Source organism: Antedon mediterranea, chromosome 11 (assembly GCF_964355755.1).
Source record: "Antedon mediterranea chromosome 11, ecAntMedi1.1, whole genome shotgun sequence".
NCBI lineage: Eukaryota > Metazoa > Echinodermata > Crinoidea > Comatulida > Antedonidae > Antedon > Antedon mediterranea.
In genome coordinates, this window is record NC_092680.1 from 5,775,318 (window position 1) to 5,791,168 (window position 15,851).

Here is a 15,851-nt window from a genome sequence, read left to right on the forward strand (position 1 = left end):
TATGTAGTACGTATACAGTATATAGTGTATACCGTATATACATAGACGTGACGCAAAATAGAGGGCGCACTAACATTTTTTTTCAATGGCATAATCGTTTTTCTGCGCGCACAATATTCTAACGTATGATGTGCCGTGGCCTTTGGTGCCGTGGCCTTTGCGCTGCGGATAACCTAACTCGTCCGAAGTGACGAGTTCAAATCTAGTTTTAATTATTGTTGCCAATATTAAATAATTTTCATTAAATTGTGTACATGAGTAGACTGAGTAATGAGTATATTGTTGGTGTCCTAAGGTTTTTTAAACTAAGAAAGATTACGAACATTAAACCTCAATTATATTGTGACTTACATTTATTGAAGTTATTTGTTTTATAGCCTTATAATCTACTTTTATTAGTTATAGTTCAGGATGTTCATGTTCATTAGCAATTGCGTATTAAAATTGGCTTAAAATTGGATTTAATTTAAAGTCGATGTTTTTGTAGCTAACAGGTGTTATTACCACAAAAGGGTTTTCTTAGAAAATTAGAGCAGGGGATTAGGAAAAAATCTGAGGACCAAAACTAATGCTTCACCAATACGATGTACAGTAAAAATAAACCCCAGGTGCAATTGGTTTTAATGGATGTAAAAGTTAATCCTTGGCCGTTATGATTATGAATTTAAAATTAGTAAAATAAAAGTATAATGTGTCAAATTCATAGTAAAGCTCTGTCTACTAGTTTGACAAAAAAAAGTGTGATGTTCCCAAATATGGTAGTGATATCCCAAAATATGGTTGTGATATCCCCAAATATGGTAGTGATATGACATCATCATGTCCATATATGGGTACATCACATTTTTGTCACATAAAGTTTGATAGTGTAGACAGAGCTTAAGAATATTTCCTGTGCATGACGATATTGCTAGTACACAGGAATGTTACACTTTGTCTACCTTTATTAGTATTATCAGCTTCTTTAACTTTAAACTAATTTACATACAGTAGTTAAGTACTTCTGAAAGCACGGGCCGCTTACTCAATGAGCCATATTTGCCGCAAGTCACATTTTCATTCTTGATTGCTATTTAAATTTGAGCCTTCTGAGTTCTAGGTCAGTTACAATTACAACTAATGAATACCACTGTCTTTACATACTAAAACCATAGCCTATAGGTCCATCTAGGCACGACGTAATCAAGCCAATTGGGGAATTTCCAACTAGAGCAATTATGCTTGTAATATGCTTTAACCAATTAGTAGAATGGAGTAGTCTAGGGATTAATATGAGATTGCTATAGAAATGATGAAATAATAAGAAATCCGATTTTGTTTGGAAGAAGACCTGAGTTAAAGGATCTGCCATCTTGTTTATGTCCTTCAGTAAGGTACTGTCATTTCTTCATCCTTCGGATAGAGTGTTAAGCAGTTGGTCCTGTGTATAATATAAAGGCTTAAGTACTAGTGGAAGTACTAGTACATATTTCTAGTAGTACTAGTAGGAATCATGATACGTACTATACCCTCTCTCACTGTATCTAACAATCAACAACAATAATCTTATGCCGCCAAGTCCATGCCATTAATGTGGAAGTCCCAGAGCCTTGTCCATGCCATTAATGTGGAAGTCCCAGTCCCAGAGCTTTGTCCATGCCATTAATGTGGAAGGCCCAGTCCCAGAGCCTTGTCCATGCCATTAATGTGGAAGGCCCAGAGCCTTGTCCATGCCATTATTGTGGAAGTCCCACAGCCTTGTCAATGCAATTAATGTGGAAGGCCCAGTCCCAGAGCCTTGTCTATGCCATTAATGTGGAAGTCCTAGAGCCTTGTCCATGCCATTAATGTGGAAGTCCCAGAGTCTTGTCCATGCCATTAATGTGGAAGGCCCAGAGCCTTGTCCATGCCATTATTGTGGAAGTCCCACAGCCTTGTCAATGCAATTAATGTGGAAGGCCCAGTCCCAGAGCCTTGTCTATGCCATTAATGTGGAAGTCCTAGAGTCTTGTCCATGCCATTAATGTGGAAGGCCCAGCGCCTTGTCCATGCCATTATTGTGGAAGTCCCACAGCCTTGTCAATGCAATTAATGTGGAAGGCCCAGTCCCAGAGCCTTGTCTATGCCATTAATGTGGAAGTCCCAGAACCTTGTCCATGCCATTAATGTGGAAGTCCCAGAGCCTTGTCCATGCCATTAATGTGGAAGTACCAGAGCCTTGTCCATGCCATTAATGTGGAAGTCCCAGAGCCTTGTCCATGCCATTAATGTGGAAGTCTCAGAGCCTTGTCCATGCCATTAATGTGGAAGTCCCAGAGCCTTGTCCATGCCACTGTTTGTGGGCTACAGTAGTCATTGCCATTGTGGAGGACCTATAGTAGTTCATGTATGAACATATATTTTATGGATACTGTTGCATAAACATAGTTATAAATTATTCTAGATGTTATTCTTTATTGCATCATTACCATTAATTATATACAAACCATAAATAATAATGAAATATAATCTATTAAATTAATTTTAAGGTTCATCTTCCAGCTAAATTGCATAGTGATGCATTCCTTTAACAATGATAATTATAATATTACACAGTGTTAGTTATATCCATATAGGCTTATTAGGGTTTTCTAGAAATTTGTGTAAGTTGCAAATGATCTAAATTACCATATTGTTACATTACCAGCCAATGCTCAGGTTTGACCCCACTCATATGGTATTTATTATAACAATTATTTTTTATTTTTATTTATTCAACTTCTCACTAACACTGTTAGTGAAGGATCGGGACCAACAGGTGGTAAACACCTCTAAAAACGGTCCAGTCCCAATTGCACAGTGGCTGTGTGTGTGTGGACTAGTACACCGGGGTAACCCCCTAGTCGTCTCGAAAGATATACTAAGTGCACATGAGCTATGTGTACACTGGACCTACGGTTTATAGTCCTTATCCGAGAAGACTCGTTCTACCACCAGAACCATGGAGCGAGTGAGCCTCGAAACCCTTGCCGATGTTATGGCTACATAATTACGGTTCCACTGTCTTAACCACTTGGTCGCTCACTCGCATTGACCCAGAGAAAAAAAATAATACAAAACATGGTCACATTAGAATGATTACCATATTGTTTTTTTAATAAGAAATATCAATCCTGTAATTGGATGCATATGAAATAAGAAAATAATATATATGATACTTTTTGTATGTGATGTCATATTGATGCATATAACAGGCAATGCTTGGTTATAGGCCCAACCACATTATATTATATAGGTATTTATCATGACGTGACCCAGAAAATATAATAATAGTCCCATTATTACTGTATTGTTTTAACATTGAAATTCAATACACTATTAATTGCTGTATGTGATGTGTCAGTATAGGTATTACCATTACTGTACGACATACATTAACCTATATACATTGACTTTATTCAGTTTTTTTTTACTGATTGTCTGAAGGGAGAGCTAGCAACCAAAGAAAACAAAGCTCTTAGTAAACACAATGTGTCAGAAATGAGTTCCTCAGAGTATTTTAACTATTAAATTTGTAAAACAATACATCAATTTGTACTTCTTGTTGTTATTGAGCCTTTGACTGTCACGCATCTTCATCGACGTACAGTCGATGTAAAAGCGCATTTAGTCGATTAAACACTTCTGCAGGCATAAAGATAAACCTGGCTTTATACTCCAACTATGAACATTAATGTGTTGCAAAATAAATGTTGAATGAATTGAATTAGAATTATTCAAATGTGAGTTGGAAACATTACAAATTAATTTTAATTTGAACATGATTTGGCCAAATATTTAAATAGCATAGAATCATCGGTTCTTTTGGACACAGATATTCAGTGGACACCCGTAATAAGTGGATACTTTACTGTGAAATGAATGTAGGGCAATATTGTCTTTGTGACACCTATGTTTAAAGGAGATTCTTTTTTGTGGCCAAATATATGTCCCCTTAATAGAGGTTCTACTGTATTCAAATATGTTTTCACCAAATAAACAGATGTATTTGAAAAATATTTTACAGAAAGAATATTTTTATTTTTTTTTATTTACAATTATTAACATTACAAAAACTATAGTAATGAAAAGATGAAGGTCAATCAATCATAGCAAAGCACACAAAGTTGATTAGAAGTAGAAAAAATACAATTTGTAATTTAAAATAACAACGAAAAATATTATTGCTGTTTTATAGCAGAATGATTTTGAGTTTAATAAAATGAAACTAAATCTTTTCAAGGATAAGTTCAACTACTTCCCTGATCTTGTATATTTAAAAGAAAGGCAAGAATTAACACAAAAGATATTACACAATGTTTAGAATAAACAGTTTAGATAGTAGTATAATAATTTCCTTTAATAATAACATCATAAACAAAGAATTAGGTTGTATATATTGTTGTATTTTGATTTATTGAAATACTGCATACATTCTATCATTTGCAAGTATATTTGGAATCAGGCCTGCCCGCTCACGCGATTCTTTCTGGTGTCACCTAATTCTTTCTGGTGTCACCTGATTTTCTCTAGTTCTCCCAAATTTAATGATTTTAAAATTAAACGCATAATAGATAAATTGATTTAATTATTTTTGTGCATTTACTTTAATCCAGTACATATTTGGTATATTCTGTACAGTGGAACGCCTATTAGGACATAACTAACCAAGTTTATCATGATAGGGGTGTCCCCTTAATAGGGATAGGCAATAGTGTTAAAACATATTGTCCCTTGTTTCACAGAAAGTGTCTCCCTAATAGGGGTGTCCCCTTAATAGAGGTGTCCCCTTAATAGGGGTTTTCCCTGAATATGGGTGTCCCTTAATACACATGTCCCCTTTAGGGGTGTTCAAAAGGAGTTTGTCTAGTAGCATTATACATTGTCAGTTGCAAGTATTTTCTTAACATATCTTCAAAAATTTAGATTTCAAATTTTATTTAATTGCATCTTTTACGAAATATTTCTTGATTTTGTAAAAAAAAAAAGTTTTGTATTACTGAAATGAATTATTAATATTGTGTATTCTGGATAATATTTCAATTAAATGATTGTCCATTAACTCATTTTACACTGAAGCAAAATAATTAAAGAAATTATTCTCTATGGATACCTGATCTTATGAAATATAAATGCCACAGCATAGCATAGTTTTTAAATCTATTTAGTAACACTGTAAAGGGATTTTTTTCTTGAATTTAAGTGACAACTAAATTAATGTTTATGGAATGATAAACTAAGCTATGCAAGACTCTTAAAACTAATTTCTTGATATGCGACATAAAACTCAAAGTTAATTGAAATCTCAAATCTTGGAATTTAAATAATTTAGAATAGAGAAGCAAAAGGATTTTACTTCAATGTTTTTTATGTAACTTCAGGAAATGTGAATATAGTCATTACTGATAAAAATGTACCCATTTTAGCACAGCCTATTGTAAGTCCTTGATATATTTTATTTTAAATTGAGCTTGTTACCGTAAACTCCCATTGTATGAGATGTACTTTCTAGCCTTGTGACTTTTACTTTTTTAAATATATATTTGTGACTTTTACATTGTTTTATATTCAGTGGCATAAGGACTATGAGTGTGCCCCTGAGCTTACGGTGGCCCCTCAGCAGGTCCCGCAGAATTAAAATATGCCAAAAAATGTTTGAAAAGCCCAAGGCCTCCAGTGTTGGAGGGCCACTTAAGGTCCCTTAAACCAGGGATGTCAGGCCTCTGTATTACGCCAGTGCTTATATAACACACTAACAGCACTAAAACTATATGCTCATATAATATAGCATCTGTAATGTCATGGTACCATTCACTACATATAGTACAACATCTGTCTTGTTTTTCTACTCCTTGGAAAATCTTTTTATATATTTTTAATTTGAATAAATGATAAAAAAAAAAATTACATATTTGTATATAACTAATACTCTATAAATAAATACTACTATATTTTATCTAAATGTATATAATTTTAATTTTTTTTTATTACAAAAAGATGATTGACTCAGAGATATTTTTGTGTTGGGTTAAGAAAGACATGATTCGTCATTTTGTTATATTTATTATTTTTGCTTTTTGAGAGCAATTATGTTTGAAAACTAAAGATACTTTATTTATTCAATCTCCTGCTCTTCTTTATTTACGTTTTTCAAAGGTCATTCAAGCAACGTTTTCCAGTGATTGTTGGAAAGGATAAACATAAAAACATAACAGTTTATTTTGATCAATTTTACAATAATTATAAACCACTAACTTGACCTTATCACCTTTTATTACAGTATTTTGATTGCTTAGTTATTTTTTCTACGATAAAATACAAGAGTATGTTGGTTATTGAAAATGAATGGCAAATACGTTACAAAGGGAAACAATTACTGCACAGTGGCGGGTCCAGGATATTGAAATAAAGATGTGAAATGAAGTGCTGAACTTAATTTGATGTCCTATCTTATGCATTACAACTTGTGAAATTTAAGAGAGGGCTCGGGCTAGATCTGCAGTTATCCTATAGCCAAAATTGTCTCAATGAGGATGAATTATGTTGGCAAAAGAAACATCATTATCATGATAACAACCACCATCATTATTTTCACAACCAACACACTGTTACGCTCTGATTGTCATGTCTTATTATTATATTACCCACACCACCTGTATAATTTTCAATATCAATAACAAAATCATCAAAAAACTTTTAAGTCTCACCATCACCCATAGACCTAATATAGTTATATTATAATCATCCCCTATTATCATAATATTCATTTCACCATCATCATCATACGCTTGAAACAAGTGTTGTTTTTTTTTTTTTTTTTTTTTTTATAACATTACTTTGTCAACAACCTCATATTCAACGAAAACTTAATGAATGCCGGCTGCTTCACTAGCATTGTGTTGTTCCGAGATGTACACTAATTACCTCATTCTGTAGAAAAGGAATAATATTGAAATCAGTTAAATTGTCTCTGAACCTCAATTATCATAATGATCTAAGCAGAGAATGACGTGACTTTATTAGGAAGTGCTGATTGCATTAATGTATGTAACCATCCATATTCCGGGAAATTCTACAAACAAACATGTTTATTCAAAATTTAAACATCTTCCTTTTTAAATAATTGTATTTCCTTACTGTATATCAATTTCCTTATCAATAATTCCAGCATTTCCTTACCAATAATTTTGTATATTCATCAATAATGTTTGTGCTAAATCAGTATTTATCAATTAGTTCTGCTCTAGAAAATTATATTGTTTTATATATTTTATTATAATGATGTACTGTGTAATTGGTTATTATGATGCTTTATTAGTAAAGGCACCCGATTCTCTGTATTGTATCTAGATTTCAGTATCATAGGAAAATGCTTTAATACAGCATCACATGTATTGCCGATAGTAATATTATAACCTAACCTTACATGATACAGGAATCACATGTGATACAAATAAGATGCTGTATTACTAAATTTGTCTATGATTGGGCAAATATTGTAGTATGTGGAGATACTGCACTGAGAATCTGTTAGGTAAAGAGTAGCATAACGCAGCAAAGTCCCCTGTTTTAGCACTCCTCGGGGTCCTCCAACGCTGGGTAGTTGCATTACTGCTCAACGCCCCTTAAGCTCTAGGGCCAGTGACCGCTCATAGCCATTGTGTCACTGTAAGTAAAGTAGTATATTTAGGACATTGGTAGTGAAGTGCACTGTCACCTGACCGTTTGACCGTCACGTATGTCTAAAAACTATTTTTACGAGGGAAAAAAAAGAACTAATGGTGTCCAAGCTTAAACAGCGCTAGTATCTACAGTCCAATGTTTAGGTTTTTCTATAAATATCTGTTATTTCACACAAATCAAATGTATGGTAAAGAAACCATATTATAGTATGAGTTGAACTTCAAAAATACATTCACCAACAATCTTATTGTCTCACAATGCAGTACATTTTAGGAGCCTTTGTTCTTTTTACAGCATGCATTTTTTTTTAATACTGCCAGCAACTAGATTTTTATACGACAAAAGTATGTCTTAAAGGATGCCTACTAAAGTACATAACTTTAAAGATTGTTAAATAAGATTGTTGATACGCTATATACTAGCTCTACTTACCAATCATGGTTTTTTGTCGTGCGCGTATTTTATTTAAGAAATTGAATGAGCTAAGATTTCAGTCTCCTTATTATCCAATTATTGTCACATTTTACATACGATGTTTTGATTTATTAGGTATTATATATTTTGCAATATATAATAATGTTGAGTTGTGTATTCTGCTTATTGCCAAGGTCTTTAAGTGCTTTTTATTATTGTCCCCAATAGATGAACTTCCTGGCAACCATTATTGAAAACGATATTTTGAATATGTTGAGAGAAGACTCAATTTCTGTCCTTTTTATGTTGCATTGAGTATGTTTTTTAATGTAACATCAACCAGTAATATAACGATGTTATTGTTTAATTTATTTTGAGAGAAGATTTGCCTTAATTTCTGTCCTTTTTTTGTTGCATTTTTTTCGTGCAACATCAACCAGGATTAACCATGTTAGAAAGTTTATTACTATTATACAGCAGAAACATTCCCTTACTTTGTATATCAATTCTCTACTGATTTATTTTACATGTCCACACTGAAATATACATGCTCTTCGTTTTCATTAACAAACTGATAATGATGGTGATAACAGCCAGTTAATCTGTTATAATTTATTTGAAAATTGAGATGGTTTACATACAAAGTAAAGTGTTATTACAATTTGTATAAATTCATTACAGCGATGTCTTTTTCTAAATCTGGTAATTTATTATTTTTACGTGAACCTGTTTATTCTATCAGTAAGAACAGATAACTTGCTGTCTCTAGTCACAACGATTTGTGTATGGGAAATATATGCATGACTATGCTGGGATGGTTACTTTTCTGGAAAAAAAAAATTATGCGGGCAAAACATGTTCTTTATAAATGTCACCTGTATATTATTGTTAGTCCTATTCTTTTAGGAATTCTTAATCATACTCTTTCTATGGCGTATTCTCTACTCCATGCTCTTTTACTTGTTTTCCCCTAATTGCCATGCGCAAAATATATATTCAAAAGTATTATATTACCTGCCCAAATAGAACTAAAATGCACCAATTACTTAATACCAGATCAAGAAAAAATTCCTCTCAAACTTAGCTAAATTTATTCACGAAATTTTGTATTTGCTTAGTTAGGTGTTGCTGTTCGATATATTAATTATGTATAAGTTACACCAAATATTTTATGCCTGGAAGTTGATGTATTTAGTTATTTTCTAAGGTTGAAAGAATGTTCTTTCACATCCTGAAAAGAAATAATTTACTGTATATTGTCAATGTCACTCCAAGTCTGTAGTTATTGATTTAGGGATAGTATGAAATACCATGTGTGCTAAAATATGAATCTTGTTACTAATAAGTGAAAATACAGTTTAGAAACTAGACTAAGACTAATGTATCATTCTTAAATTCCCAAAAAGACTTTGAGTGGGTAAATGCCAGTTAGAATACACTGTCACATCCATAAATATGTAAATTTACATAAGATTACTCGGGCACATCCGTGAATATAAATGTCCGCAAGATTACTCAGGCACGTCCGTAAGTGAATAAATGTCTGTAAGAACACTTCTGGGAAAAAAGACATTTAATCTATAATTGATATTTTCAACATAAGGATGTTGTTTTTTCTATTTTTATTTTTCGCTTTCGTAAAACCACTAAGCCTAATTTACACAGACAAGCGGTAACGATAAGCGAAAAACCGTGTAGCCTGTCTCGCGTAGAATCTGTATCTATATTGAGCGGAAACCACCGTCCACTTTGCACTTTATGTCAATGGTCATAGAATAACATTGATTCTATATTTTTATTGTTACTGCTCGTCTGTGGAAATTGGCCTTTATACTGTTTTTATCTTTTTGTAGGCCTTTCTGGATATCACCACGTCAAGCAATGGTAATACCAGTGAATCCAAAACTTAATGAATATGCCATTCAGGTCAAACAGGATATATACGATGCAGGATTCTGCTGTGAAGTTGACGTTGATGCTGGCGATACCATGAACAAGAAGATTAGAAACGCTCAGCTTGCCCAGTTCAATTTCATACTTGGTAAGTTAATTTACTCGAAAAACACTTTTAAATAAAGTAAGGTTTGCTGTATGACCAGTAATTCCCATAGAGGTAGTATGATTATTAATATAGTATTAACTAGGGAGTAAACTGGTCATAAAATTGATTATATTAATGACAATGCAATGAATAAATATAATATATTTGTTCAATTTGGAATCTGAGAATCGCTCAACATTTTGGCAGAGCAGGTGAAATGGTGCGTGAATGAGTAATGGGCGTCAGATTCAGATTCAATTTATTAAGTCATTCATACATAGTACAATGATAATTGTTTGCTTGGCAGAAAAACACAAGCAAAACAATACACACATAATATTACATTCGTGATCAACTTGGAACTAACAACAACAACAACTGATCAAGCAATATAAAAACAACATACCTAATGACCTATCTTTGAAATTCATCGTTGTGTAGTCTAATAGCGCTAGCGTGATTTCAAACTTGTGTATCTGATTGGTTGATTGAGAAAATAATAATGTATAGTGGTCCTTCTGCATGGGAATCACCTTTTGAGCTATATCTGTGTTGGAGTTGACTCTCTAGTTATATAATAACTCTATGGTATTTCCTAAAATGATAGTAGGTTGCAAACTATGATTCCCAGAACAATTTTTGTTCCTCTCAGTTACGCCATAACTCATCATTTCATTTCTTTTCCCATTTCGTTTTCTCTGTAGTTGTTGGCGAAAAGGAATCAACTAACAAAACCGTAAACGTCCGAACCAGAGACAACATTGTCCATGGAGAGCGCGCTGTTGTCGACGTCATCAAGAGATTTGATTTTCTGAAACAAGAGAAATTACTAAAGAGTGAAGAAGATTTTTAAGCTTAATTAAATTGGACACAATCCATATATAAATGGATATGCTTTATTCCACCATGATATCAACATGGGAATTTTTTTCCAATAATTATATTGGATAAAAACATAATTTTTTTTAAATAAACCCTGTGACAACAAATTAGATTATATAGCATTTTTTTATTAGAAATTCAGACCATATTTAATTGTTTTTTTTTTTCAAATTATAAACCACATATAATAATCATATTCCTTTCCTAGCAATGAAATTACCCATACTAGTAAATTACAATATAATTCACTGGACTAATGAAATTTAATATAGAATCAACTTGAAAATTCATAATATATGTTAATATTATGTTTTTTTTCTGAACCGATTCTTTTTGTGGGGAAATACATTTTCAATGTTTTTATCAACCAAATTCATATAATTTTTAATTTTATTTGAATTCCAACTCTTTTATCGATTTGCCTTGTGTGGCTTAATATTTCACTTAACACCTTGGATACATTTTTAAATAGGTGCGTTACAAATCCTTTTTATTAGCAAATTATCACACAAACTTGATCCATTCCGAATGGATTTATACCGTTTTTACTCGTAATCATATTTCAAGAACATTTGCAACATTTGGAACGACTAAAAGGAGGCCATTTTACAAACACATGTATTAAGTATTTTGATTCATTCTAATGTTTTCCTAAGCTATCATTACCATCAAACTAATGGATTATAGTTTGAATTTTCTACTCACATTGTACAGACAATTGTCTGCTAGGCCTACACACAGTGATTGTTATTTAAATACTTTTCCCATTGAACTATAATAAGGTTTACATTAACTCTCATTTAAACAAATTAATAGTACCCTTGTTTTTTTAGCTGATTCTCTGTACTGTATCGTGAATGTATGTCGTATCATAGGCAAATTGTTTGATACATTGTCACATATGTATCACATGTGACACATGGTATCATAGGGTATAAGCCTAACCTAACCTTAACATAATACAGTGCAATATGTGATACGTATACGACACTGTATTACAGAATTTGCGTATGATACTAAACACGTGGAGAAACAGTACATAGAATCATCATATACTGTTAAACTGGCGTCCGGTTTAAAAGTCTGTATCACAAAAATTTAAAATTAATTATTGAAGTTATAGTTATATGAAGTTACATTACAAATTTGGTGATAGATGCTTTTTGCACTAGTATTGTATTTATTCGGAGGTATAAAATAAAAAATTGATATGGAGCAATTCAATGCATGGTCTTAGAGATTATGTTTGATGATAAATAAGTACAAAATAAATATTATAAATAAATAGCACATGTTGAAATATGAATTATAAAATGACGACGATTACATCTACTTAATTTTGATTGTGTGTATATGTTAAATTCACTTTACTGAAGTAGTGGAATAAAAATCATGCTATTTTAAAATAGTATAATAAAAATTATCAATAAAGCTTGTTCCCCACTAGGACGCAACGCAATGACGTAAGCGCAACGCAACCGATTTGACCAATGACGAGGGACAGTTTGGATAATCCATCACTTGTTAAGCTTGGTTCCCACTAGGACGTAACGCAGCGACGTAAACGCAACGTAAGCAATTTAAAGCTTGGTTCCCACTAGAACGTAACGCAAGGACGTAAACGCAACGCAAGCGAATTGACCAATCACAAGCAATGGCTTATTCGCTTGTGATTGCTAACTGTCTATAACTTCGCTTTGTCATTGGTTAAAACGCTTGCGTTGCGTTTACGTCCTTGCGTTACGTTCTAGTGGGAACCAAGCTTTACTAATCACAAGCGATGGATTATTTGAACTGTCACTTGTCATTAGTCAACACGCTTGCGTTGCGTTTACGTCCTTGCATTGCGTTCTAGTGGGAACCAAGATTTAACAATCGAATACATTCATTGTTGTATTCACTGCTGTAGAGTATTTCGAGTGGCCTCTAACGTTTACCGTATTTGTCGTTACATTTTGGTTTCTCGTTGATGATGAATAATATAAAGATATATAATGTAGTATTTGTAGACATGTATTGTTTTTTTGCCTTATATTATTTAATTTTTACTATTTATTTCGGATTATTTTAATTTTTTTTTTCGGTTTTATGTATAAGTATATATTTCATTTTGGAATTCATCTGAATGTCGTCGAAATAAAAAATATCATGGGAGAAATCAAACGACAAATGTCTCGTTCTCAATTTATATTATTACTATTTGTTTTTTTTTTTACACAGAGGAATGGCATTCCTCTGTGTAAATGGTGACGGTAAGCGGAAACCGCGTAGCTTGTCCCGCGTAGAGAATAATAATGACATGTGTCTATCCTCAGCGGAAACTGTCCACTCCGCGTTGTGTGTAAAGCGTGGTTCCCACTAGCGACGCAACACAAGGACGTAAGGCAACGCAAGTGAATTGACCAATCACAAGCGATGGCTTATTCGCTTGTGATTGCTAACTGTCTATAACTTCGCTTGTCATTGGTTAAAACGCTTGCGTTGCGTTTACGTCCTTGCGTTACGTTCTAGTGGGAACCAAGCTTAAATGGTCATAAGGAACATAGATTCTATATATGTTGTATTATCGTTACCGCTCGCCTGTGTAAATTGGCCTTTACGATGCTGGGAACTGAAGGAAGGAATTTATGACGATGGTTTATACTAGCGGTGAAATTGAAATGAAGATAACATGCTCAGTAGACGAAAACGAATGTAATGTCCCCACTAAAGCGTGGTTCCCACTAGCGACGCAACACAAGGACGTAACGCAACGCAAGTGAATCGGACCAATCACAAGCGGTGGCTTATTTGCTTGTGATTGCTAACTGTCTATAACTTCGCTTGTCATTGGTTAAAACGCTTGCGTTGCGTTTACGTCCTTGCGTTACGTTCTAGTGGGAACCACGCTTATAGGGCGCAGCGCACGGACGTAATCGCAACGCAAGTTTACCATTCATACGCGACAGTTCGGATAATCCATCTATTGGACGAATTGCTTGCGCTTACGTCGTTGCGCTGCGTTCAAGTGGGAACCAAACTTTTAAAAAAATGTGTTGAGAATAAACGGATTCGGTGGCACTTGAAATGGGTGAGTTGGTAAAGACTGTATTGCTTAGCCTAATATATAAAATGAACGTCTGATCCAAGTGTAAAATATTTCTGCTGATTAAGAAATATTTCACTGCAAATAAATATAAATACGCATTTGACGTTTCATGTTTAATTTGTAACAATTTAAATGAATTGATATTTCACAAATTTTTATCGTCTCTTACTTCCGCAGCAAAATGAACCTTAATTGATATACAAATCTTGGGCTTTAGCATAATACTGTTGTAGCGCTCTAAAGCTTGTTTCCCACTAGGACGCAACGCAAAGACATAAACGCAATGCAAGCATGTTGACCAATGACAAGCGACAGTTCGAATAATCCATCGCTTATGATTGGTCAACTCACTTACGTTGCGTCTACGTCCTTGCGTTGCGTCCTAGTGAGAAGAACCAAGCTTTAACCACGATTCGAGATTTGGTTCCCATGACGTATATGCTACGTAGGTACGCGCAGTAGGCCTACAAGTAATTTGACCAATCAAAAGATATTGTCTTGTATTGTGATTGGTCACTTTTTGAGTTTGCGCGTACGTTGGGTTCTAGTGTGGGAACTAAACTTTAAAATCAGTCACACTTAAGCTTGGTTCCCACTAGAACGTAACGCAAGGACGTAAACGCAACGCAAGCGTTTTAACCAATGACAAGCGAAGTTATAGACAGCCATCACAAGCGAATAAGCCATCGCTTGTGATTGGTCAATTCACTTGCGTTGCGTTACGTCCTTGCGTGGCGTCGCTAGTGGCAACCGCTTTAGGTTAAGGGAAATACATTAAGATATTTTTAATGAATATGGCCTAAGGGGTGTTCTGCTGTAATTTAAATAAAACTGTTAATATAGTTTTAAAGCCACAATATTAGGGCTACGATTAACAACTATAGATGGAAGATCTAACATGTAGAATAGTTGAAATGTACGTACATGACTTTTTCTTTCTAGAAATAAATCATGGATCATAAAATACCAAATTGATGAGCTGTGTCTTATTTTTAGGTTGCATCTCCGTATAACAATAATGTTGTGTTAAGGGCTACAGTAAGGTTTTGTTTTTCTGGGTTAATGTCTTTCTTATTGCGATATTTATTAATAGCACAATTATTTTATTTATGGATGCGCAGATTTGAATGTGTGACGTCAATTTTTTAAGTCGTTAATGTTTATATTGACATTGGTGAATTGTTTTAGAATTCTTAAGATGTTAGAATCAAGACATAACTATTTGTTATTTCATAAAGCCAAACCAATTTGCTTTGAATTTAAACCGACAATACGGTAGGCCTTGCGTTATGTTATTTAAAATAATAAACTTTGTAGACAAGACAAAAAATGTCAGAAAAACAAAACTCATCCGAAATAACCGGAGATTTGCCATATTAGGGATTTGTTTGTGACGTTATTAATGCGTAGTATAAATAGGCCTAGATAAGACTTATAATTTGATAAATACAGATGGAGAGGTGGCTCTGCAAGAAATTCTCATAGCGTGAATTAAGTTCCTGGGGTTTGGCCTACGTGGCCTACTGCTTATAGCCGGCCTATCTAGGATGACAAATGATTCGGAATTAAATATTGAAATTGAATGAATCATAACTACTGTATCTAATCTAAGCCGCAGCACTTACTATATTAATGATGGAAGTAAAATTGTTAAAACTTGTAATGTAAAATTACCGCACACTAGTGTTCATGAATAAATTGGTATTTCACTTCGATAGCACTTCAAAGGCGAGTTCTGATTGGCTA

The 15,851-nt window shown here is 33.5% G+C and overlaps 1 protein-coding gene across 1 annotated transcript in view; it reads left to right on the plus strand.

The window, feature by feature from the left end:
• LOC140062282 (threonine--tRNA ligase 1, cytoplasmic-like) overlaps positions 1–13,215 on the plus strand; it is a 37,982-nt gene extending 24,767 nt beyond the window's left edge. The window contains exons 18-19 of the mRNA XM_072108426.1: positions 9,948–10,135; positions 10,840–13,215. Of these exons, the coding sequence (XP_071964527.1) occupies positions 9,948–10,135; positions 10,840–10,988 (337 nt within the window). The 3' untranslated portion in view covers positions 10,989–13,215. The remainder of the gene's footprint in view (positions 1–9,947; positions 10,136–10,839) is intronic.
• Positions 13,216–15,851: the final 2,636 nt, after the last annotated feature.